The sequence below is a fragment of the Cygnus atratus genome, chromosome 28 (genome assembly GCF_013377495.2).
Source record: "Cygnus atratus isolate AKBS03 ecotype Queensland, Australia chromosome 28, CAtr_DNAZoo_HiC_assembly, whole genome shotgun sequence".
Lineage (NCBI taxonomy): Eukaryota > Metazoa > Chordata > Aves > Anseriformes > Anatidae > Cygnus > Cygnus atratus.
The window spans coordinates 1,204,490-1,227,747 of record NC_066389.1 but is presented as its reverse complement, the minus strand read 5'-3'; the positions used below and the strand labels follow the sequence as shown (position 1 = coordinate 1,227,747).

At 65.7% G+C, this 23,258-nt stretch overlaps 2 protein-coding genes across 8 annotated transcripts; both read right to left on the bottom strand.

The window, feature by feature from the left end:
• Positions 1-165: 165 nt before the first annotated feature.
• Positions 166-7,003, bottom strand: LOC126913597 (ETS translocation variant 3-like protein). Its single transcript, XM_050715829.1, has 8 exons — positions 6,900-7,003; positions 5,969-6,106; positions 3,159-3,184; positions 2,655-2,723; positions 2,180-2,417; positions 1,736-1,892; positions 1,545-1,647; positions 166-575 (listed from the first exon to the last, which is right to left on the bottom strand). The coding sequence occupies exons 1-8, from the start codon at positions 7,001-7,003 to the stop codon at positions 166-168; spliced, it is 1,245 nt and encodes a 414-aa protein (XP_050571786.1).
• A 6,165-nt stretch (positions 7,004-13,168) lies between these two features.
• Positions 13,169-22,879, bottom strand: LOC118258640 (ETS translocation variant 3-like). Of its 7 annotated transcripts, none has more exons than XM_035567531.2 (6): positions 22,742-22,879; positions 21,832-21,894; positions 20,524-20,761; positions 18,386-18,501; positions 14,570-15,811; positions 14,282-14,402 (listed from the first exon to the last, which is right to left on the bottom strand). In XM_035567531.2, the coding sequence occupies exons 2-5, from the start codon at positions 21,875-21,877 to the stop codon at positions 14,610-14,612; spliced, it is 1,602 nt and encodes a 533-aa protein (XP_035423424.1). In that variant the 5' UTR covers positions 21,878-21,894; positions 22,742-22,879; the 3' UTR covers positions 14,282-14,402; positions 14,570-14,609. The 7 variants fall into 7 exon arrangements, with proteins under 7 accessions (XP_035423430.1, XP_035423424.1, XP_035423427.1 ...); XM_035567534.2 differs by having other exon boundaries at positions 21,832-21,890; XM_035567535.2 differs by lacking the exons at positions 14,282-14,402; positions 14,570-15,811 and adding exons at positions 16,661-18,015; positions 18,110-18,200.
• Positions 22,880-23,258: the final 379 nt, after the last annotated feature.

Genomic DNA, 23,258 nt, shown 5'->3' with positions numbered 1-23,258 from the left:
GGTGGCTTTTGGGGGGGGGGGGGGCTGCCAGCGAGATGCCGAGCCCCCCCCTCGCTGCACAACGCTTTATTTCTGAGCCATGCGGGGGGCACGTCTTGGGGGGGGGGGGGAGGCCGGGGGGCAGGCGCGGGGCCTCGCTGCTGCTCTGCCCCCTGGCAGCCCACCCTAGGGGGGCCGCAGGGCCCAGCTGGGGGGCCGGGGGGGCACGGGAGCCACGCCGTGCCGGCCTTCATCCTCCTCTTCCTCCTCCTCCTCCTCCTCGCCGTCCTCCCCCGGCCGGCACGGGTGCTCGGCTGCGAGCCCCCCCCCGAGGAGCCCGGGGAAGGCTCTGGGGGGGCAGGGGGGGCCCAAGAGGAAGGGCTCCGTTTTGGGGAGCCCCCCGGGGCTGGGGGCTCCCAGCTGGGGGGGCAGCAGCGGCAGGGGATGGCGCGGGGGGTGCAGGACGTGGCCGGGGAAGGGGGCCCAGTCGCGCAGCGGGGGGGCCAGCAGCGGGCAGGGGAAGGCGGCCAAGGGGGGAAACTCCTCGGGGTGGCAGCAGGAGCCCCCCAGGCACGGGGGGGACGCGGAGCCCAGCCCTGCGAGCAGCGAGAGGGACGGGGAGCACCCTGAGAGCCCGGCCGGCCACCACGGCCGAGGACGCTGGGACCCCAGGGTGCTCCCCCCACCCCGTCCCCTTCTCTCCTTCCACCTCGCCTCGGCCCCGGCGCCCTCGGCCCCCTCCTCTCTCCCCGCCGCAGCCGCTGGGTGCTGCTGTGGGACCGGCAACGGCGGAGGCCCCGCCTGCACCCGGCCCTGCTGCCTGCACCCAGGGGGCGAGAACCCCGGCACCCACCGGCCCCGGCACCCACGGACCCCGGCACCCACCAGCCCCGGCACCCACCGACCCCGGCACCCACCGACCCCAGCACCCACCGGCCCCGGCACCCACCGGCCCCGGCACCCACCGACCCCGGCACCCACCAGCCCCGGCACCCACCGACCCCGGCACCCACCGACCCTGGCACCCACCGGCCCCGGCACCCACCTACCCCAGCACCCACCAACCCCGGCACCCACCTGCCCCGGCACCCACCTACCCCAGCACCCACCAACCCCGGCACCCACCGACCCCGGCACCCACCGACCCCGGCACCCACCAACCCCGGCACCCACCTACCCCAGCACCCACCGACCCCGGCACCCACCGACCCCGGCACCCACGGACCCCGGCACCCACCGACCCCAGCACCCACCGACCCTGGCACCCACCAGCCCCGGCACCCACCAGCCCCAGCACCCACCGACCCTGGCACCCACGGACCCCGGCACCCACCAGCCCCAGCACCCACCGACCCCGGCACCCACCAGCCCCAGCACCCACCGCCCCCACCCCAGGCACCGAACCCCGCGGGTCCCCCCCCCCCCGGCTGGGTGGCAGCGTGCCCGACGGTGGCACGGGCTTGGTGCACGCGGGCGTTCGAGGCCGTGGGTCGTGCCCACCCGGGGTCGTGCCCGCCGTGGTTTGTGCCCACCCAGGGTCGTGCCCGCCGTGCCCCCACACTTACGGCTCTCCTCCAGCACCTCGGGGTGCAGGGGGTGCCGGGGACCCCGAGACCACACCAGCGGCTCCACCAGCGCCCGCCGGCTCAGCACCACGTTCTGCACCAGCTGCGGGGACGAACGGGGTGGTGGCAGCGGTGGGGACGGGGGCAGCGGGTCCCCGGGGGCCGTCCCCACGGGGCTGAGCCCCCCGTACCTGGCTCGGCAGGGCGGGGGGCACGGCGCCCGCCAGCAGGGCCGGGCAGCGCACGTCCCACAGCGGGCAGTTGACGAAGATGAGTTTGCTGAAGTTGAACTTGTAGGTGAAGCGCTTGCCCTTGGTCTTGTGCAGGATGCGCTTGTTGTAGTAGTACCTGGGGGGGGGGGGGGGGGGGGGTGGCGGGGTGTCAGCGGCACGGGGGGGTGGGGGGGGGGTGGACGGACGGGCGTGGGGGGGCTTTGCACGAAATCCTGGGAACCAGGAGAGCCGAGGGGTCCCCCTGGCCACGTCCCCGCTGTCCCCATACAGGGGGGCTGTGCTGCAGCCCATGGGGCCAGGACCGCCCGCTCCTGCGGCCACCACGTCCCCGAGGGCTTTTGGTGTCCCCCAGGGCTCTCGGTGTCCCCGAGGGCTCCTCGCCCCCCCCGTTCCCTGCGGCACCTGAGAGCCCGGCTCAGCTTGTCGTAGTTCATCTGGGGCTTGCATTTCCGCCGGCCCCACAGCCGCGCCACCTCGTCGGGGTCCTTGATGACGAACTCCCCGTACTCGCCCTGCTGCCAGGCGATGACATGGCGGAACTCCTCCTTCTGCAGCAGCTCCAGGATGAAGTGCCAGAGCTGGATCTGCCGCGAGCCAGGGCTGGACTCGGCCTTGTACGCCCAGTCGGGGAAAGCCAGCCCTGCGGAGCGAGCCGTGCGCTCTTAGGGCCCCGGCGGCTCCCCGGGGCATCACCCCGCAGCATCACTGCTCCCCTCGAGGCAGCTCCGTTTCTGCCGGGGGGGGGGGGGGGGGGGGCACAGTGACGTGCCCCCAACCCCCAGGTGGCTGTGGGTCCGCGGAGGGGAGCATCGCTGGGGGCACTCGGCCCCGCAGGGCGCTCCCCACCTCTCCCAGTTTGGCCGTGCTGGGCGCTCACCTGGTACCCAGTAGGAGCCGGGCAGGGCGGGCAGCGGGGGGGGCACGCAGCCGCACTGCATCCCGCAGCCTGCGGGCAGAAAGCAGAGGGGCAATGGGGTCCCCAGCCCGTCCACGCCGCGGTCCCTCGTGGGGACAGTCACGTCCTCACTCGCAGGGGCTGCACCGGGGGGGGGGGCTGGGGGGGGGGGCTGCGGCGTCCTAGCTGGGGGGCTCGGGGGGCTCCTGGGGCCACCAGGCCTGGGGATGGAGGACACAGGAAAGGGGCTGGCTGGGAGGGATGGGGAAAGCCCAGGATTTGGTCACCCCCGGGGCAGCAGCAGGACAGGTGGAGGGGTGCAGGTGGCACCCAGCACCCCGGCAGGTTAAAACCCTCCAAATTCACCGTTCCTCCTCTCTCCCTGGAGCACCCGGGTGGCGTTTCAGGCCTCCCCGTGTCCCAGGAGAGAAGAGAAACCGAAGCACCGCCAGTCCCCGGGGCACGGCCGCATCCTGCCCCACTCACCTGCGGCACCGTTGGGGACCTCGTCCCTGGCAGGGCGAGAGAAAGCTTCTGAGGGTCTTAGGGAGAATCACCTTCATATATACGGGGAGGGGATGGGTTACGCGTAAATCTTCTTACCCCCCTGGCAGGGAGCGGAGAAATTGCTGGAAAGGTGCAGGGGGAGCAGGGCCAGGTGGTCTGGGGGCTCCCGCGGCCGGATCCTGCCCAGGGGCAGCTCCATGCCCCTGCAGCCACCCCCAGCCCCTGCTGCCCCCATGCTGGAGGAAATTTCCTCCCGTGGAGGAGGAAATTTCCCCCCATGGAGGAGGAAATTTGGGGCATGGAAGGGAAAGAGATGGAGCGACCGATCCCCGCCCGGGGCACATCCCCTTGTGCTTGTTGGCGCCCGGGAGGACGGGGGCTCGATGCCCCATGATTTATCTGAGCGTGATTCGAGATTCAAAGGAAAACGGGGGGGGAAAAAAAAAAAGGCAAAAAAAGGGACGGGGGCGATGGGAGGCGGCGGAGGGGAGCGCGCCCCACGCCGTGCCCTTCGGGGCGGGCTCGCTGCGGGCTCAGCCATGGGCCCGGCGCCGTCCCAGACGGGTAAATACAACCGGGGCAATCCGGGGTGTTTGGATTCGAGCAGAAATGCAAACAGGCCCCTGAGAACAGCAGATACAAAGGGCAGGAGGCGAAAAACCGCCCCGAGGGCTTGCTCGGCACCAAGCGGTTATGAAAATGACTCTTGCCTTTTCTTCTTGCCTTTTCTTTCCTCCTTGTTTGCTCTCCTCATTTGCTTTTCTCTCCCCGCTTCTTTATTCTCCCTCATTAGCGAGGGCCTCGCCGCCTCTTTCAAGTCTCTTGCCTGCAATCCCGCCGTGCCGAGGGCTGCGGGGTTAGGGCGCTCCCCCCCAGAGCCCTTCGGGGACCCCCGAGCCCGGGGGTGTCACCCTGGGGTGCCCCATCCAGGGGCGAGCGACCCCCGGAGCGGGGCAGAGGAGGGGAGCGGGGACATGGAGGAAGGAGGCGGCGGGCTCCAAATTGGGGCTGGGGTCCCGCTGCCCTGCTCAAGGAGCCCGGACACCTGGGTGTCCCCCCCCCGCTAGGGACGGCGCAAGGCAAACACGTCTGTCTGTCCGGGGTGAGATCTGGCCGGATTCCTGCCCCTTTATCTCTCCCAAATCCCGCTCCAATCTCCTTAGCCAGCCCGCCCAGCCCTCCCGGGCATCGCGCACGGAGCAGGCAGAGGTGAAGGGCCTGTTTGTTTAAAAGCATTTAATGCTATTAAAACAAGCGGATTAGGGGCCATCGGAACAGCAAGGGGCCGGGGGAGTCGAGCAGGGTGGGCTGGGGGCCGTGGGGCCGCCCCCTGCACCCCCATCCCGGGTTATGGGGCAGGGAGAGGGGCTGCCGGCCGTCCCCGTCCCTAGAGCGGTGGGGATGGAGCGTCATCACAGCCACCCCCGGTGACACATCCCCCCCCCATTTCCCAGGGCTGGGAGCCCCCCCATGCCGCAGGGTCAGACCCCAGCCCCAAATCCGTCCTGGGCTCCGGTGCTCGCAGTGGTTTTCCTCCTTCCCTCCCTCTCCTTCCCTTCCTTCGGTCTCCAGGGGCTGTGGGATTTAAAAGGCTTTTGTAACGCGCTCAAACAGAAACCCTAACCCGGGAGGGACGCTGGGGGCAGGGGGTGAAGGTCACTTCGGAAAGTCAAAGCCCTGTGAGCGTCCTGGCGAGGGGTCGGGGACGGGGGCTCTGCGCACCCCCAGCGAGCAGGAGCGACGCCGTCCCCTGCGCTCCGCTCCGTCCCCACCACGGGCGACGCCGCGGGAATTAAACGCGAGTCCCTAACGAGCAAAACCAGCGCTGGGATGGGAGCGATGCTGAGCCGGGGCAGCGTGTCAGGGGCTGGAAACGGCCACCGTGGGGCTGCAGGACCCTGGGGACAGGGGACACGGGGACACCGGCTGCTACGGGACAGACGCAGGCTGACTGTGGGGCCGGGCTGAGAGCAGCTGCACATCCCTGCTCCCCGACTTGCTGCTGCGATGGCTCCTGCGGAGGAGCGGGGCTGGGATTTGGGATGGGATATCGGCCACTGCATCCCCTGAGCCTGCTCCTAATCCCCAAAGCTCTTTGGGGTTTTCCCTCGCTGGCTAAATCCGCTTCGGTGCTGGCGCAGGGGCACCAACCTGGCTGGACGCGAGCACTGTGGGGATGCTCAGCCGGGGGGGGAATAATTCCCCAAACCCTGCTTGGGAGAAGCCATCCCCCCAAATTTCCCCTTCTTCCCCCTTTTTCCCTTCTCTCTTGCAGGTCATCCAGCAGAGAGACGCAGCCGAGTCCACCTGGAAGTTGTCTGCGGGGCGAGACCTCGGTGAAATCGGTGAAGAACGCACCGGGGCACCGAGCAGCCTCGGCAGCACGAGGCTGCCACCGCCGTGGTGACCCCGAGCATCCGCCACCACCCCGAAGGGACATCCCAGCAGCACCGGGGGAAGGAGCGGGGTGCCCGGGGACATCCCGTGCCCTGTGCTGAATGGGCACGGGACCAGCTCCAGGCACCGCCGGGGCTGGGACCCCCCTGGGACCCCTGCGCCCACGGCGAGGGTCACGCGCGCGGTGCCTCGCACCGGGACCGCTGGCACGTCTCCTACCTCCCGGCTGCCGCTCGGCGTCCGCCTCCCCGACGCGCTCCTCGCCTCTGTCGCGCCCGACCCCGATGCATTTCATCGCACGCCGCGTTAGGGTTACTTAAAATGAAAACCCAGTCCTCGGCGCTCCCGGGAGGGCGGCCGTGGCTGCGGAGACAATCGCGTTAACCCCTCACCGGCCGCGGGCTGCCGACCGCTGCAGCCGCCCGATTGTGGCAGCCACGGTCTCTTCCCCGTCCTCCTCCTCCTCCTCCTCTTCCTCGTGGGCAATGGGGATGCCCCCGGGACCCTTTGTGCCCGACGCCGGGGTTGCACTGAAGGGACGGGGCTGGCAGCGTGAGCGGGGGAAGCGGGTGGGACGCGCTGGCCGGGACGGGGTTCACCTTGGAGGCACGCAACCGAGCACGAAGCCCAGAGGCACCCGAATCGCCGGCAGCCCGACCCTGCTGGATGGCTCCGAGTTCATTCCAGCCCCGTTTTCCCCATCCAAACCTTTTTTACGTGGACAAGAAGGCACGGGGGCTGCTATCGCCCCGAGCCCGGCACGTCCCCAGCAGGATGCTCCACGGCCAGCCACCAGCGCAGGGGCTTGGGGTGGCCGCCAGGGCCGGGCACTGCCACCGGCTCCATCCCGGGTTGCCACCAGGCACGTGGGGTCTGCCGCGGGCACAAAGCCCCCGGAGGGCAGTGGGTTTCGCCCACCCTACAAAGCCCCGGCTGCGGGCTGGCCCCGTTCCCCATCCCCTGGTTACTCGAGGGGCTCGGCTCCAGCGGAGGCAGCAGGGAGCAGCCCGGCCTCCTGATCGAGATGGGAGAAGCATTGCCGGGGAATTAAATTCTGGGGTTGTTTTCTGGTTAAATCAACCGAGGCTAACGTGATGGAAAGCGATACCGGGGTGTGTGTGGGGGGGATGAGTGACAGACGGACGCGTGGCGGCACGGCCGGGGAGCGGGCGACGCACGAGGGCGCAGGGCAGGGCGGGAGGCACCGGGACGCCGCTCGACGCTGCGGCACCTCCCGGGCTTTGGGGCCAGGCTCGCCCCGATCCCAGGCGGAGCAGCGCCGCTGCCCGCGGCCCGAGCCCAGCCGGAGCCAGACGGACGCGCCCGGGCAGCGCGGCGGCCGGGTGGAGCCGCCGCTCGTTTCTTGCCGATCCAGGAGCTCGCTGCGAGTCCTGCAGGGCGTAGCCGGAGCGCGGCTGCCCACCCATTGCGACACCCTGAGCCACGGCGGCACGGTGCCAGGGCCCCGGGCGCTGCGAGCTTTGCCTACCAAAGCGCCGCGCGGGCTCCGGCTCCTTTTGCTTTCCCTCCCCTTAATTGGGAGTAATCGCCCGGGCGGCTCGCTATCTGTTCAGACTTGAACGGCTCCCGACAGCGGCACGGGGAGGGAGCGGGGGCCGCCAGCCCCACCACGCGAAGGGGACAGGGACCCCGGGGCCAGATCCCGGTCCCAAGCCGCTGGCTCCAGGAGCCCCCGGTGCCGGGCGATGCCCCTTGGGGCAGCCCCGATGGCCCCCGGAGGGCAGTGGGGGGCACGTGCCTCCACCTCCCTGTCCCCCCCCCCCCCGCCGTGATGGCCCTGGGGTGTCATTTCTCACGGGTTAATTCCCTCCTTGCCCTCTCAAATTAAAATAATAGGAGGAGGTGGGGCAGGAAAGCAGAAAAAGAAGAGGCCGCGGAGAGCCCCACTCCGCGGGGTGGGAGCGGAGCTGACGGTGACCCCAAAAAGGGGCTCCAAGCGGATGGGGCGTCCGTGCGGCCGAGAGAGGGAAACGGCCAAATGCAAGGGAGGTGATGGCAAAAATGAAAGGCAGAATTGGGCCGAAAAGGGAGCAGGGAGGGAGGGAGCCATTGGGAAAAGGGAGCAGGAGCGAGATGAGAGGAGCAGAGGAGATGGAAAACAGGAGGAGAGGGGGGAAAAGGGGGCTGCAAGAGGAGGGCACGAGAAAAGTGAGCTGGAGAGAGAGGGGAGAAGGAGAAATGGCAGAAATGGACAGGAATGCGAAAGGAGGAGAGGAGAAAGGAGGCAGCAGCGGGAGCAGGGGTGCTGGGGGACTGCGCCAGAGCAGGATGAGGCCGGCACGCGGGAGCGCACGCGCCTCTCCGGTCACCGAAGCCTCTTCACGTCCCATTAGCAGCAATGGAAGGTGACAGCTGCGGATCGATAACAATCGCAGCAACAGACTCCGCGTAATAAACCCATCTCGCTCACATTTCTGGGCGCCCCGGCCCCATCCAGCGCGACGTCGCGCTCAGCCCACGTGCCGGGCAGGATCGGGCCCTGGGGCTGCGCGGAGCTGGCAGAGGCGGCGGCGCTGCTCGTCCCTCCTCCCCGCGGCTCGGGTGCCAAGGGAGGATTACGGCACCCGAGGCAGGAGCGGGGCTGGAGGTGGTTTTAATTGCCCGGCGTAAGACCGCGCTAGGAGGAGGCAGGGACGGGATGAAAAGAGCTCGGGGGTTTCGTCGCACCTGCGAATTTGGGGGTATCGGCAGGGCTCCCGCCGTCACGGGAGCATCCTGGCGAAGTCAGCCTGCGGAGCAGAGCCCCGTGGGATGGGATTTTGGGGAGGAGAGGCCAAAAAGAGCCCCCGTCCCCCCTCCAGGCAGCACCGACCCCTGCGGCTGGCGGGCTTCACGCGAAGACCCGGGGCGAAGCTTGAAAGCAAACCGAGGCAGAGCTGCCCTTGGCCCGCGCGCGGGGAGAGGGCGCGGGGAATCCCCAGCGGGGTGCGGAGCCCTCCCACGCGCCCAGCTGCGTGCGAGCATCCCCCCGAGAGCCGGGCTGGGCACCCTTCACACATCGGCTTTGGGAAGCCCCCGAGCTGTTCCCCCACCCCATAGCATCGACCCCATAGGGATGCCCGGCCCCGAAGGGGGGCTTCGGTCCCATGCACGCTGTGAGCGCCGCAGCTGGCCGGGGAGAAAGAGATTTGGGGACCCAGGATGCTCGGGGCGGGGGGGGAGGTGGTGGTTTTTTTGTCCCCCCCCCCCCCCCCCCCCCCCCCCCCCCCCCCCCCCCCACCCCCCCCCCCCCCCCCCCCACCAGCGTGTGCCTCTCGGTGCCGGGGAGCAGGGCTGGGAGCAGATAAAGCAGCGGCCAAATGAGAACTGAGATAAAGCAATTACCTGATCAATACGGGTGAAATTGAGTAATCTGGCAGATCAATAGCACCGGCCCCTCCCGCCCCCTGCCCTCCGCTGCGGGGCTGAGCGCCCCCGAGGCTACCGCGTGGGGCACATCGGCTCCCCCCCCCAGCAAGGACACGGGGACCCACAAAAAAACCTTGGGGGGGGGTCAAGGAGATGGAAAGGAGGCGCGGGAAAGGATGCCGCTTCCCTGCTCCATCAGCGACCCCCCTTTCCTCCCCCCGGGGTCTCGCGAGCCCCAAATTGCTGCGCGCCCCCCCCCCCAAAAAAAAACCTCTCCATCCCAGGAGGCTGCAGCATCACCCCCTCGCTGCCGCAGCTCTGGGAGTGGGAAGCGAGGGAAGGTGGAAGGGGGAGCTGGGCTGGGGGCTTTCCCGCAGCCCCCCCAGCTCACGTCGCTGCCCTGAGCCCCCACGCGGGGCTTTGAACTCGGCTTTTGGCTGCGCCGGTGTTTGGAAAGGAGGGGGAGCACCTGGCCGGGAGCTCGCAGGCAGGCGAGGAGCCTCTAATCAGCTTTGCCATCAGCTCCAGGCTCCCAGAAAGAGCTGCTGGGGCCGCTTTGGAAAATTACTGCTTTGATTTTACTGGAAGTTTCTAAATACTAAGCTTTGGTTTTCCAGCTCGGGCCCAAACCTCCCTTATTTTCCCTGGAAAGCAGACAGCATTCTGCTTCAGAGAGGTTGGCGGGGGGGCTGGAAGAGGGCTCCTTTTTAATCACAAAATTGGAAAAGCGTCTGCGAAACTGCGTTTTTCCCTTCTCGTCGAGGAGTTGGGAGGGCAGCTGCAAAACTTCAGCTTCTCCCCTCGTTTTCCTGGCTGTTCTCTCTCCAGGGTGGGGGCTGACCCCGCGTGGGGCCGAGCATCCCAAGCGAGCGCTCGGTGCGAGAGGATTTGGGAGGCGCGCGGGGGCTGTCTCCTGCAGCCCCCAGAGCTCCAGCTCGTCGGGGGAGAAAAAGCAGCTCCGCAGCCCGCGTTTGGACGGGGAGCAGCGTCCCTCCCTCACCTGCACTTGCCAGCTCCGCTCCGGCGTGTGGAAACATTTTCTGCCTTGGACCTCGCGGAGCGAACGCACGGAGGAGAAAACATTGGCAGCGGGAGGCTCGCAACCCGCACGCAGGCGTTTTGGGAACTTCCCGACAGGCCCAGCTCGTGCTGAGGATGCCGTAAAACCTCGGGACGGCGGCCTCTCGTTCAGGGCACCCCGCGAAAGCTCCGCACGGTGCCGGCCCCGCAGCCGCAAGACGCGGCGAGAGCAAATTCGGGCACCAGCGGGCACAGAGCCCCCCACGCCAGGGGTCTTCTATTCGACGCCTGAAAACTGCTGGCATGGGAAGGGCTGAAAGGGCTGGTAAGGGAGGATTAGCCCTCAGGACCCCAGCGCATGTGCCCTGGGAATTACCGGGGGCTTAATTAAACGCGCACTGCTCGTTAGATTCGTTGTGCGTTGAGGGAAGGGAGCAGAAAGCCGCGGGGCTCGAGCCAGGGCTGCCCCGTTCGCAGGAGCACAACAAAAAGGCCTGGAAAGGGGACGGCGGCGACGCCGAGCTGCGTGGTGCAAGCACAGGGCCGGGAGCCAGCAGCTCCAGCCCCTAATCCCCTCCTGACACAGATCCGTCTCTGTGCTCAAAAAAAAAAAAAAATAAAATAAATAAAATCAAATAAAGCAGCCCCGTCCCGCCTCCCCAGACAGAGCGGGGCTGCTCCACGCCTCCCCCCGGCCCCTCTTCCCAAGCCCCTTTCCACTGCAGAAACGCTCTTAAAAAAAAAAAAAATAAAAAAACTGGCAAAAAGCCCGGTCAACAACGCGCTGATTTCAGGGCGTGGATTTCAGCCAGTTTTAGTTAAATTTAGTTTAAAACGGCCTCAAGAGCGGCGCAGCTGCCGAGCCAAGAGGCTCTGGCGCGATGGATGCGCAGCAACAACCCGATCCCCGTCCCGTGCGGGGGAACGCGAATCCCGGCTGCCATCGCGGGCCGGGGAGAAGAGGCTCTGCCCCGTCGCGATGGCAGGAATGGGATCGGGACCCGACCCAGGACCCGACCCCGCGCCCGCAGCGGCGCTCACCTGGGGCAGCGTCTCCTCCCTCGGGACCGAGCGGGGACGGGGAGCGGGCGCCGACGGCGGCGGAGCCGGTGGCGGGTCTAGGAAACGCAGGGTGGGAGCCCCAAGAAGCGAGCTAAGAGCAGAAATGCTTATTTAAAAGGTTTATTTAACTTTTAATTTGAGGTAAAATACTTTTTTTTTTTTTTTTTTTTCTTTCAACTTCCATAACAAAATACAGAGCTATCAGATACCCCTGGAAAAAATATGTATATTATACATATATTTCTATAACATTACATCATATATATATAATATATATATGCAAACTTTTTTTTTTTTTTGAAGACTTTATAGAAAGTGGAACGTCTAAAGGCACTGCACAATGGAGTATTTAAGGACTACTTTACATTGTTATGTACATATACACACACACTTTTCATCCTGCTCTCCGTGGACAGACAGCTGAAGCCAACCAAGTCCCCGCCCGTATGTGTATGCACCCCTACTAATCCCTGCTGAATCGAGTCTAGTAAAGTCAAAGAACATGCCTCAGGAAAAGTGTTTGTTTTTTAAAAAAAAAAAGAAAACTTTCTATCGGTAAATACGTTCTCCTTAAAAACACTCTAAAATCGAACTTTGTCTTTAAAAACAATCTGATTACGATTATTTCAAACCAAAAGAAGAAACTCAGTTGTTGTTTTTTTTTTTGTTTTAAACCCACCAGGATCCATAAGACAAAAAAAAAAAGAGGAAAAAAAAAAAGTTACTTTAAAAACGAAAACATAATTATGGAATAAATAAAAAACAAGGGACAACCGAGCGCGGGGTGGAAAGGTCCCGCCGCCGTGGTTAATGCTTCTGGTAGGGGGGGGGGGAGGTCCTCCGCCGCGCGCCCCCATGGCCGCACCGAGACCCCCGCGGGGATCGGGGGGGGGGTCCAGGTCAGGGTCCGCAGCGCTCGGAGTCTCGGGGCCCGGCCGGTCCGCGGGACTTGCTCACCGCTACGGGCAGACGCGTGGCTAATCCTCCCTGCCCTGTCTTGCTCGGGTTATTTTTTCCCCCCAAACTCTCGGCTCGCGGCTGGTTGTCCGATTAAAGTCTCTTTCCTACAGATTCTCTACGACTAAACAAAGCAAAAATGGTTTAAACATTAACATGCTCTTGATTAATTAATACAGGTGGACGTTGAGATTTCAACCATTTAAACTTTACAAGTTTAAATATTTTGGCACATCGGAATATATATAAATTTTTTTTTTTTTTTTTTTCCTTTTCTTATTTAAAATGTTCTTTATAAGCGTGCTCCCCCCGGGGCTGCCGCCAGGCGATGCGACGCCGCCTGGCCGGGACGAGCCCCAGCCTTGCACCGCGGTGACCCCTGAGCCAGCGGGGACGCGGGTGGCACTGCCGGGGGGGGGGGTTTTTTTTGGGGGGGGGGGAGGGGGGTCCTGGCCGCCCCCCCCTCATGCCCCCGAGGCGCAGCCCACCGCCCGCAGCCGGTCCCTGGTCCGTTGTCCTGAGAACCTGAGTCCTTTATCCCTGAACGCGGAGCTCCCGGTTTGCAGTGCAATGGCTATGAAGAAACAACCCCCCCCCCCCCCATGCCCCCCCCCCCCCCGGCCCCCCAAACCGAACTTGGTTTTAAAGCCAAACGACAGCCCAACTCCGTTTGTTTCTTGGTTTTTGTTTTTTGTTTTTTTTTTTGCCTTAAAGTAAGTGCGACCGGGGCCGTGCCCCCCTACCCCCACCCCAAACGGGAGCAGCACCCGCGGGCTCCGGCACTTGGGTCACGAGGGGGGGGGGGGGGGGACGACCCCGATACGCGTTACTGGGGGTGCGGGGGGGGGGGGGGAAAGGCCTCGTGTTTCTAATTCCTGAGTTCGCGCTGACGTCGGGGCTGCGGGGAAGGGCGAGGAGGGCGACGGACCGAGGGGCTCCCTCCCCGCTCCTCCGGAGGTAAATCCCGGTGCGGGGTCCCACGGGGACGAGGCAGCCCGGGGGGGACGGGGGGGGGGGGGGGCCACAAGTCGCAGCCCCCTCCCCAGCTCCCCCGGGGTCCCCTCCTCGTGCGGCGGCGTCTCCGGCCCCGCAGCCGGCGTTTCCCTGCCTAACAGCGTACGCAAACAACCTCGTGCCCGCGCTCCCTGCCCTCTCCCGACAGCTCCTAAAGCCCTCGGCTGCAGAAGGAATCTGCCCGCACGAGCCCCTCGCCGGGAACCGCGTGGCTCATCGCGCCGCGGACGCAGCTCTACCAATTATTATTATTATTATCATTTTTTTTTTTTTAAATGTTCCTTTCAAGGAATCGTTCGAAATCCGTCGTGGTGCAGCGGGAGGGAGCCGCGTTCCTCGGCGTAATCCGGAGCCTGAGTTAATCAGCCTAACGAGAGACGCGGCTACGCAGGGCGAGAGCGGACTTAAGAGCCAACGCAGCGAGATTTGACGCCGCCGGCTCGGGAGCAGCTCCCGGCCGCCTCCACCGCTGCCCCGGGGGGCTCCTGCGGCCACCGCCAGGCTCAGCCCACCTCCACCGAGAGGCCCGACCTCGGCCAAAGGCATCTGGCACCCGCACGGGCTCCTCCTGCCACCAGCCCCTGCTCTCCTAAAGTGTACACGTAGTTAAGGCATGAGTCAAAGTGATAGGGGAACCAAACAAAGGAAATGAGATTTAACAAAGCTCCTGTCATTCCTTCTCTATGAACTCACCACAATCGTTTCAGTGTTAATCTTCCAATCACTCCCAGCTCCACCCATACAATTACGAAAAGAAAAAAAAAAGAAAAAAAAAAAAAAAAAAAACCAACCTAGGGTACATTTTAATGCGTGTATTAAAGGCATTAGGTTATTTTTTTTTTCCCACCCCGCTCCCTTCCCTGAAAGACTCTGTAATTTGCTCATGGCTTCTGCGCTATTTCTGAAAGGCTAAAAGGACGCCTGCCGGATCCCCAAGCGCTCCCAAGACCCGCTCGCCGGGACCGCGCCGCCACCGCCGCTCCTCCAGCGGCGTCCCACCTCCCCCGGGGGGCTCGCAGCCGCCCTCCCGCACCCCGCCGCCGCGCGGGGACCGTGCGACGTTCGATGTTCCCCCTCCCCTGCCCCTCCCGGAGCGCGGCCGGCCGCCGCTGCCGACGAACGGCACGTCTCGGGGCGTCAGGAAATCCTCTCCCGCCACCGCGCCGGACTCCGTAAAAAAAAAAAAAAACAACAGCAACAACAAAAAAAAAAGAAAAAAGGGGGGGGAACTAGATGAATTCCGAGATCGCCGCTTCTATAAGTACTAGAGCGCACGGAAAACAGACTGCGCCTGGAGTCCCTCCGTCTCGGTGGAGGCCTCAACCCCTCCGGAGCTCGCGCGAGGTCTGAAGCTCGCCGGCTTCCCTCGCCCCTCCGAATCGGAGCAAGACAACCGCGTCTCACCTGCAAGTCAACAAGGAAAACAAAGAACACAAACCCCTAGTCTCTAACGATTACCAAACCACGTCTAGCCCCGGCGCCACCCCCCCCGCCACCCCCCCCCCCCCAAAAACGTCTGCCCGCCCGCCGCCCCCCCCCCCCCGCCCCCCCCCTCCCCAACGCTCTGCAACCTTGCTACATAAATACACGGTTGGTTTCGGCCCGGCCGGCCTAGGCGTCGGAGGCGGTGGCGGCGGCCGCCACGGCCTTGGGTCCGGCCGCCAGGTGCGGGCCGCCCAGGGCCCCGTGCCAGTGGAGGCGGCCGTTGGGGCGCTCCTCGGGGGCGTCCGCCTGCCGGTCCCCGTTCCAGCGGCGCTTCAGACGCAGCTTCGGGGGCATCAGGGCGTCCTCCCTCTTCTCCTGAGCCCCCGGCTCTCCGGCGGGCTCTCTCGGGGGCTTCTCGCCGCTGCTCTCCCCTCGCTCCTGCGGCTCTTCGGCCGGGAAGGCGGCCTGGGTGGGCGCCGGCGGGGCCGGGTGCCAGGACGGGGCGGCCGGTCGGGCAAACACGGGCCCCTTCTCCTCTTCCGGGCTGGCGCCGGGCGCCGCTGCCGTGCCGGAGCCTTCCTCCTTCTCGCTTTTGTCTTTCCCTTTGGCGGGCGGCTCTTCGCGCTCGGCCTCCTTGTCCATCGAGGGCTCGACCTTCACCCTGGGGGGAGGACTGGCGAGCTGGGGGGTGGCCGACTCCTCGGCGCTTTCCAGTCTCTCCCTGTTCTTGCGCCCGACGGGCGGAGGCTGCAGCTTGATGGGGAACTGGGGCTGCTCCTCGAGGGGCATTTGGCACTGTAGTGGCGGGACCACGAGCCCCGGATAGCGGGGGAAAGTCCGCGGACTCAGATGGTAGTTGAAGACGGAGCAAGCTTGCGAATGCAGGTAGTGTTTCATTTCCTCGGGGTTAAAAGAGAAGCAGCTGCTGCCTGTGAAGGGGCTGAGGCCTGGAGAGGGGCTGTAGGAGAAGAGGGTGGGCGTCAGGGACAACGCAGGAGAGATGGGGACGTTGAGGACCCCGCCGCGCCCCGGCAGAGGGGACACAGCAAAGGGGCTGTGAGGATCCGGGTAGATCCCGGGCCTGGTGAAGAGAGGCAGCATGATATCTGGCTTGCGCTTCTGGTGGTTGATGCCACCGGCGCCCACGGCGTTGCGCGAGGCCATGAGATCCACGCCGCGGCGCCAATCCGAGGAGCCGTCCTCCAGCTCCGGCAGGTCGGGCTTCCTCTCGCCGCCGTCGCCCAAAGCTTCTGGGTTGGACGGGACCAGGGAGCCGCCGGAGAAGCGGCCGGGCTGGGCATCTTCGGTGGGAGAGTGGCTGTCCAGCGGCGGGAAGTGGAAGCGGGACGAAGCCGTGGGGACGGGAGGAGCGCTCTGCGGCACGACACCTGGGGCACGGGGAGAGAGAAAGGGGGGAGAGAGTTAAGGGCGCCGCTGCCGAGGGAGTGAAATCCCAGGTGAGGAGCTGACTTTCGGGCCGCACCCGCAGGCGGTTGGAAGAGCAACACGAAAACACCACGCGCTGTCAACAGCGCAGCAGACGACGAGATGGGAGGCGCCTTCCCCATCTGCTCCCTTCCCCGGCGCGGCTCCCGTCCCCTCTGCCCACCTCGAAACCTCGCCGCTGCCGGGGAGGAACCTTCTCCTCTCCGCCCCGGCAGAGGTTTCTCGAACCTCCGGCACCACCGAAGGAAGCTTCCACTTTCGGGCGCCCTCCCCTGACCTCCGCGCTCCGGTTTAACCAGAAAACGTCCTCGGTGACGGCGCACCGGGGGCACGCTTCGGCAACGGCGCGCCAACGCCGCCCGCGGAGGCGCTGCTGGTAAACCTCAAGCTCTCGGGGTGGAATACTGAAAGCCCCCGACTCGGGCTTCCCTGCGAGGACGCTCTCCCCGCAACGGTTCCGCCGGCAGCGCTGCCGGCTCCTGCTGCCTCCTCTTCCCCGGGCTCCTGAGGCGAGCTCCCACTGCGGTGCCTGCAGAGCCGCCTCTCGCCAGCGCGCTCTGGCTGCGGCGAGCCCTCGTGAAGCGAGTTCTTCCGCACGCTTTCTCACCTCCGCAACGCGCCGCCCCGTCCTCCTTTCCCTTCGCAAAGCTGCGGGAGCCAGAGTCAAGAAACCTGATTCCGGCGCCCCAAACAGCTCTGATATCCCAACCCCCATCCCAGCCAGAAGGAAAGAAAACAGGTTGTAATTAGACAAGTGCATTCCAGTTCTCCAAACTTCTTTTTTTAAATGCATGCCCCAGAGATAGGAGGGAGTGGCTGCAAACAGGGAAAAGGAACAGCAGTGAGCAATATTGAGCTGGAACTGCCCAGACTTGTTGCTGCAAGTAATTATAGATTTGCAGCGCAGCTTCGTACTACATCTTACACCCCCATGCTTTGGCTGAGGGCTCCTGGAGAATACATTTCCCTCTCCCCGCTGCCGTAAAGGCGACGTGTCCCACACAGGTGAGGCAGAACGCCTTTCCGAATACTTCTCCTCTCCCAGCCTCGCGTTCTGGGTTCCTGCTCGCTCGGAGGACAATGCCTCGCTGTCACGCTCGTGCTCCCGCCTGCCTGGGGCTCCCCGGGGCGGGGAGGGACGCAGGTTGCTCCAACTGCCAAGACCGACGAGCGCTCCTCGCCGTACGTAGGCACAGAGCACACCAGCGCCGATGAGAAATCGCTTTGCCCACACGTAACCTGTTTTTCTCAGCCGCTGGGGTTTCAGAGTCAACACCCAATCCCCACTTTCCCCTGCTCTCTCCCTTCTCTCTCTCCCTCCGCGAGACAGATCTTCAAGGCTTCCCCTGAGGCGCTCTTCTGGAGGTGAGAACTGAGCGCACGGCGCTGCGAGAAAGGCTGGCTCAGGCGCCTCCGCAGTCACGCTTCCTTTGCTGCGGAGAGTTTGGAGTCTAGGGCCTCGCTGTAATGACTTCCAGAAGGGGGTTTTTTGATGGACACCATCGCCATTCATTTCCCTGGCTGCGCGGTGGCAGTGCAGCTACGCAGACAATCACCCCAGCTGCAGGAATCTAGCTACGGGGGGGATTTAACTCCACCAAAAAGGATCCTGCGAACAAAGGACCCTCTTCCAGAGAAACCACAGCAGTAATGCTGACTCCAGGACAAACCCAGCGTGAACTTCTGCTACTGCTCCTGGCAAGAGACTCAAAGGCCGTTTAGGACAAGCAGGGAACAATTACGCTCCGTTCCCAAACTCCTTCTCGTTCTCCTGAATGTCGGCACGCCGTTCTGCCGCAGGGAGGATCAAGAAATACCTGTGATTTTAGTCAAACTCAGACGAGTTACTACGCTGCTCTGGAAACTCGAGAAACGCTCTGAGCTCGCTCTTGGGTTTCTCTGAACCCCAGAAACGTTCATTAAAACGACGGCAACTCCTTTTGATGTGAAAGGAGCAGAGCTGCAACCAAACAGGGGGCTTTGCAGGAGAGGGGAGGAGGGCAAAGCGCTGCTGAGCTGCTGAGCTGCAGGCTTTGCGATCGTGCTGACAGGGCCGCCCGGCCGCACGCCTCTAAGCTCCTTGTCAGGGAGGCTCACCTTTATATGGCACCATAAACTTAGGTTACAAACATGTGAGGCAAGGGCCCTGCAAGAGAAATAAAGCCCTCTTATCCCAAGGACGCCCGCCCGCCCCCCTCCCCCCCCCCCCACCCCCCCCCAGGAGCGAAAGCAGAGCAAACCTGCGGCACCCATCGAGGCAAGCCCGGCAGGCGAGCGCAAATAGGAAACCAAACCGCTCCGAGGCTCCCCCGAGGACAACCACAGATGCGCCTGCGACAAACCGAGGGAAGGAGCGCTCGAGATAAAGCTTTATCGGCGCCCAGGCGCTCCCACCGCATCGGCCCTGATTGCCCCAGCCGAGCCTTTCGAGCGCAGGAGATGAGCGATAGGGGGACCTGCCGAGGCTGCTCTGCCCGCGCCGGGGAAGGGGAAGGCAGCCCCGGCTCCGCACTCACCGTTAGGACGGATGTTGATGAAGGGATAGTTGGGCATCACCAGCTTGTTGAAGTTGAACTTGTAGGTGAACCTTTTGCCTTTAGTCTTGTGGAGAATCCTCTTGTTGTAGTAGTATCTGTTAAGGAAAAGTCAGGGAGAGCGATCAAGGCACGTGGCAACCTGTCCAAAGGTCTTGTTTTTGTAGCGCGACCGGCGTCCACCTTTGACACGGCTGCCAGAAGGCAGCCACCCAGAGATCTGACATCAGGAACGCAACAAAATACGGGCTCGGGAAGTTTCCAGACGGCACTCGCCCCTCCCGTCCCCCGTTCTTTAGGGGTAGCTTTCAAACCGTGACATTCCCTGAAACACGCGGGAAAAGGGGCGACTCCGAAGGCTCCCCAGGGCTGCCCCTGCTGTTCTCGCCCCTGTCCGAACTGGGACCAGTGCCGCGGGCTGGGGGGCTCCCACAAGCGCCCCCACGCAGCGCCGGAGCAGAACGAGAGGGGCAGACGCAGGAGGCAGCCCGCGCGACGACGCTGAGCCTGGAGAAGGGGAATCTGCACCCGAGGCGTCGGCACAACAAAGCTCGGGGCAGTTCCAGAGCCGCGCAGAAGGGACCAGGCTCCCCAGGCACCCCCGGCTTTTATTTTCCCTCCCACCCTCGAGGCCCGGCACGCCGTCGCACAGAGGGCGCAGGGCACCAGGCCGGAAATCGGCAGGGCCGGTCCCTGCTGCCGTCGGACTCATGAGCGAGGAATTTATTTCCCTCCTGTTTACCCAAAGCACCGTAGGGGTTGAAAACGTTCCCTCGCCTGCCCAGGCGGCGCTGATCGGGGCCGCGGAGAGGCGCCCGCGGCCAGCACCAAGCCCCGGCCGGGCTCCTGCCCCTCCTGCCCCTTTTTGGGCCCTCCACGGCCCCAAACGACGTCGGAGCGAGGAAGAACTCGGCCGCGGGGAAAGGCGGCGTAATCTGCAGCGCAGCCTCCTCCCCGCTTACACCACTTCTGTTTGTCCTCAGCCTTGTGGTGTACAAACAGAGGTGTTGCAGGCGGCTCACGGCCGCAGATCCCCGCGCTTGGCAGCAGGTGACACCAAACGGAGCGGGGAGGGCTCCTGGCAGGACGGGGGGGGGGGGGGTGACGAGCCCGAGCTCCCCGGGGGGAGCCGCGGTCCCTGCGGGTGGCTCCTGCCCTGCCGCCGGGGCACACTTGGCACCGAGATGCCAAGGCATGATCAATGTTGGCAGGTGGTGGCTATTTTCCACTCCCATGCCTCAATTACGGCCTCGGTGCCACTCGGTTTATCGTTTCCTTCCTGTTCCAGCACGGGACTCTTGCGTTCGCTGCCTTGTTTGCCTTTGCCAGCTCCACCCAGGAGGTATCAGAGGGCGTAAGGCAGCGAAGTCCGCGTTACCGACCGCGTTGATAAACGCCAGGACCTGTCGAGGACCTGGCTGCTCCCGACAGGCTTCGAACGCTGAAATGGCCGCGGCGGCGGATTCGGCGAGGTTTTCACTGCCTCGCTTCGAAACGCTCGGAAAAAAAACAAACGGGGGGAGGGCCGAAACGAAAGGGAGCGACGTCTCAGCGGAGGTTTTCGCGTTACGAGGCGCGGGGCTCGGGACGCTCAGCCCTCGCCTCCAGCAGAAGGGTGCCCTTCGGCCTCACCGGGGCTCGGGGAACGCGTCCCCGCCGCCTGAGCGGCGCCCAGGGGCGGTCACAGGCGGCTCCAGCCACCCGCGGCACCGGGAGCAGGTTCGGCAGCAAAGAGGCAAGCACGGGAAACGTTAGAAAGGGGAGCTGCTTTCTCTGAAACGGTACCAGCGATGGCGTGATAATCGAGTAACACCTCTGGGTTTCCTCCCACACCTTCTTGCTCAAGCCGGCAGCAGCGACGGGAGCGGAGAAAAGAGGCAGAAAAGCTCCCCGGAAGGAAGCCGCCCTGCTAACAACCACCTGAGCCACAGGTGCGGGTTTGTGCCGCCGCGGAACGCGTCCCGGGCAGCCAGGAATTCCCTCCCCCGCCTCCCCAGTCGCACCCCAGAACTCCGCTTCGACACGAAGCTCCCCGAAACGCACCCGGACCGGGGCAGAGCGCCGCAATCGGCTCCCCCTAGACGAGCCGGGGGCCGGGGGGGGGCGTAGCTCCTGCTCACCTGAGAGCCCGGCTCAGCTTGTCGTAGTTCATCTGGGGCTTGCATTTCCGCCGGCCCCACAGCCGCGCCACCTCGTCGGGGTCCTTGATGACGAACTCCCCGTACTCGCCCTGCTGCCAGGCGATGACATGGCGGAACTCCTCCTTCTGCAGCAGCTCCAGGATGAAGTGCCAGAGCTGGATCTGCCGCGAGCCAGGGCTGGACTCGGTCTTGTACGCCCACTCGGGGAAGTGATAACCTTGGGGAGTGCCAGAAAGAGGCGCTCAGGCGGCGACCCCGCGGCTCCGGAGCTCGCGAGCGCCTGCGCTACGGACGCGGGGGGTTCTTCCCGGAGCGGGGCCGGGAGCTGGGAGCGCAGCGCACGCTCCGTGCGGAAGAAGCAGAGGAGCCCGGCTCCCCCGCTCGAGCCGCTCGCTTCCTCACTCGTTTCGCCCCGGTCTCCTCAGAGGAGCTCCAAAGGGGGAAAAAAAAATAATAATAAAAAAAAAAAAAAAGGCGAAACTTAAAGGGACGTGAAAAAAAAAAACAAAAAAACCAACAGAGAGAAGGCAGAAGTAGCGGGAAGAAGCCCGACGGCTTTAAACACCGCTACGATTTGGGCTCCAGGTGCTTCAAATAACCCCAAAAGGGCCGGATTTGACTGCTTGGGGCACCGACTGCGAGCGAGGCGAGCGGAGGGTGGCTGCCGGGGACACCGGCTACGCGGCTTTCAGAGCACGGCACCGTGCTCCGGAGCCAGGCGCGCCGGCAGATGTTTCGGAGCGGCTGCCAAGCTCAGCTTTTGTCAGAGCCGTTTCCCAGCGCAGCTGCTGGAGACGGGCTTTTCCAAACGGTCGCGGCCGCAATTTTCGGCTCGGGCAACGCGCGCGCGGAGCCTCGCCGTGCCCAGACGGCACCCACGCCCCCGTGGCGGGCCGCGGCTCAAACGAAAACAGCCGCGGCTGTGCCAGAACTCGGGGGGGGGGGGGGGGGGGGGAAGGGAAAGGTGGGGGGGGGAGGGGGTAAGAAGAGACCCGACGGGGAGGCCCTCACAAATAAAATTTATTAACCCTAACAAATAAAACGTCCCCGGGAGGATTCGGTGCGTTAAACCCGGAGCTCTTTAGGCGGTACCGACGAGCGCGGCTCCCCTCGCGTCCCCCCCCACCGACACGCGGCTTTTTGCCGAGGAGGTTTTACGAGGGGGGGTGTGGGGGGGTGGGATTCATCCTGCCCGAGCTCCTCGGGGCCGCGGGGGGGGGGGGGGGGGGGACAGAGGCGAGCGCCGTGCCCCGGCTCCGGGCCGCTCCCCGCGGCGCCCCCCCTTACCTCCTCCTCCTTCTGCCTTATCCACGATGCTGCAGCCCGCTTTCATTTTCTCCCTCCTGCTGGCTGAGGAACAGAAGGAGATCAGCCCCGGCCAGCCCCACGCGCCGGCGGCGCTCCGACTTTCGCCCTCCCCGGGGCCCCCCGGTTCCCCCCCCCCCCCCCGCCTCCCGTTACCGCGGGGCCCGGGGGGGGGGGGAACGTGGGGGGAGCCAAACCCCGGCGAGCGCCGTTCGCCTCCTGTTCGGAGGCCGGGCAGCGGTGCCAAAACACACAGCGCTGCTCAGCTCCCCCACACCGACACGGGGCTGGGGGGGGGGGGGCGGGGGGGGAAGCCCCCGGTTACCGGGTGGGAGCTCGCAGCTGGCTTCGATTCCGGCACGGGGCGAGACGCCCGGGACCGAAAGGCGGGGGGGGTGGGGGTGGGGGAACAAAACCCGGCTCCGGTGCCCCGGGGGGAGCCGCCAGCCCCGCCCGCCCCCGCTCCGTCCCCGCCGGGGTTTCCTGCTCGGCGCCGCCGCTCCGCGATGGGAAGGGCCGCGGGCCGCCCCCGGGGCTCCCGTTACAGCGCCGCCGCCCGGCCCGGGGCTCCCTGCCCGGCCCGGCCCTGCCCCCCCCAGCGCCGCCCTGCCCCGGGGCTCCCGTTCCCGGCCCCTCCCCCCCCCCCGCCCGGCTCCAACCCCCGGTTCCCGGCCCCGACCCCCCCCCCCCCCCCCGCAACCCCGGGGCTCGCCCCGCCGGGGGCTCCGGTAACCGGCGCTTCCCCCCTGACCCCCCCCCCCCGCGCCCCCCGCCCCCCGGGGCCGCCCCCAGAGGAGCGCCCCCGGCGGCGCGGCCTCCCCCTCCCAACCCCCCCCCGAGATGGCGGCGGCTCGGCCGGGCCCGGTTCCCGAGGCCGTTTCCCGGGACCCACCTGCGGGGGCGGAGCGGGGGCGGAGGGCGGCGGAGCGCGGCCGGGCCGCGGTGCCGATGTGGTGCGCGCCTCGCTCCTGCTGCCGCCGCCGCCGCCGCCGCCGCCGCTGCCTCCCCCGCACGGCCGCCGGAACCGGAACCGCCGCCGCCGCCCACACACTTCCGGGCGCGCTCCCGTCCCCTCCCCTCCGTCCTCCTCCTCCCGTCCCCTCCCCTCCCTCCCTCCCTCCCTCCTCCCGCTTCCGCTTCCGGCTCGGCGGGGCGGGGCGGGAGCGCGCACGCACGGCGCCGCCCCGCCCCTCCCTTCCCGCGGCCCGCCGACGGGTGGCGCTGGGGGACAAAAGAGGGCGGAAAGCGAAGCGGGACCCTTCCTCCCCCCCTCCCCCCCCCCCCAAAAAAAAAATTAAGGGTTTGGGGTCTCCCCCCCCCCCCCCCCCCCCGTGGGGTCCCCCCCCCTCCAGCGCCTCCCCCCCCCCCTCCGCGCTCACAGACACCGCCCCCCCCCGTTTCCAACCGCC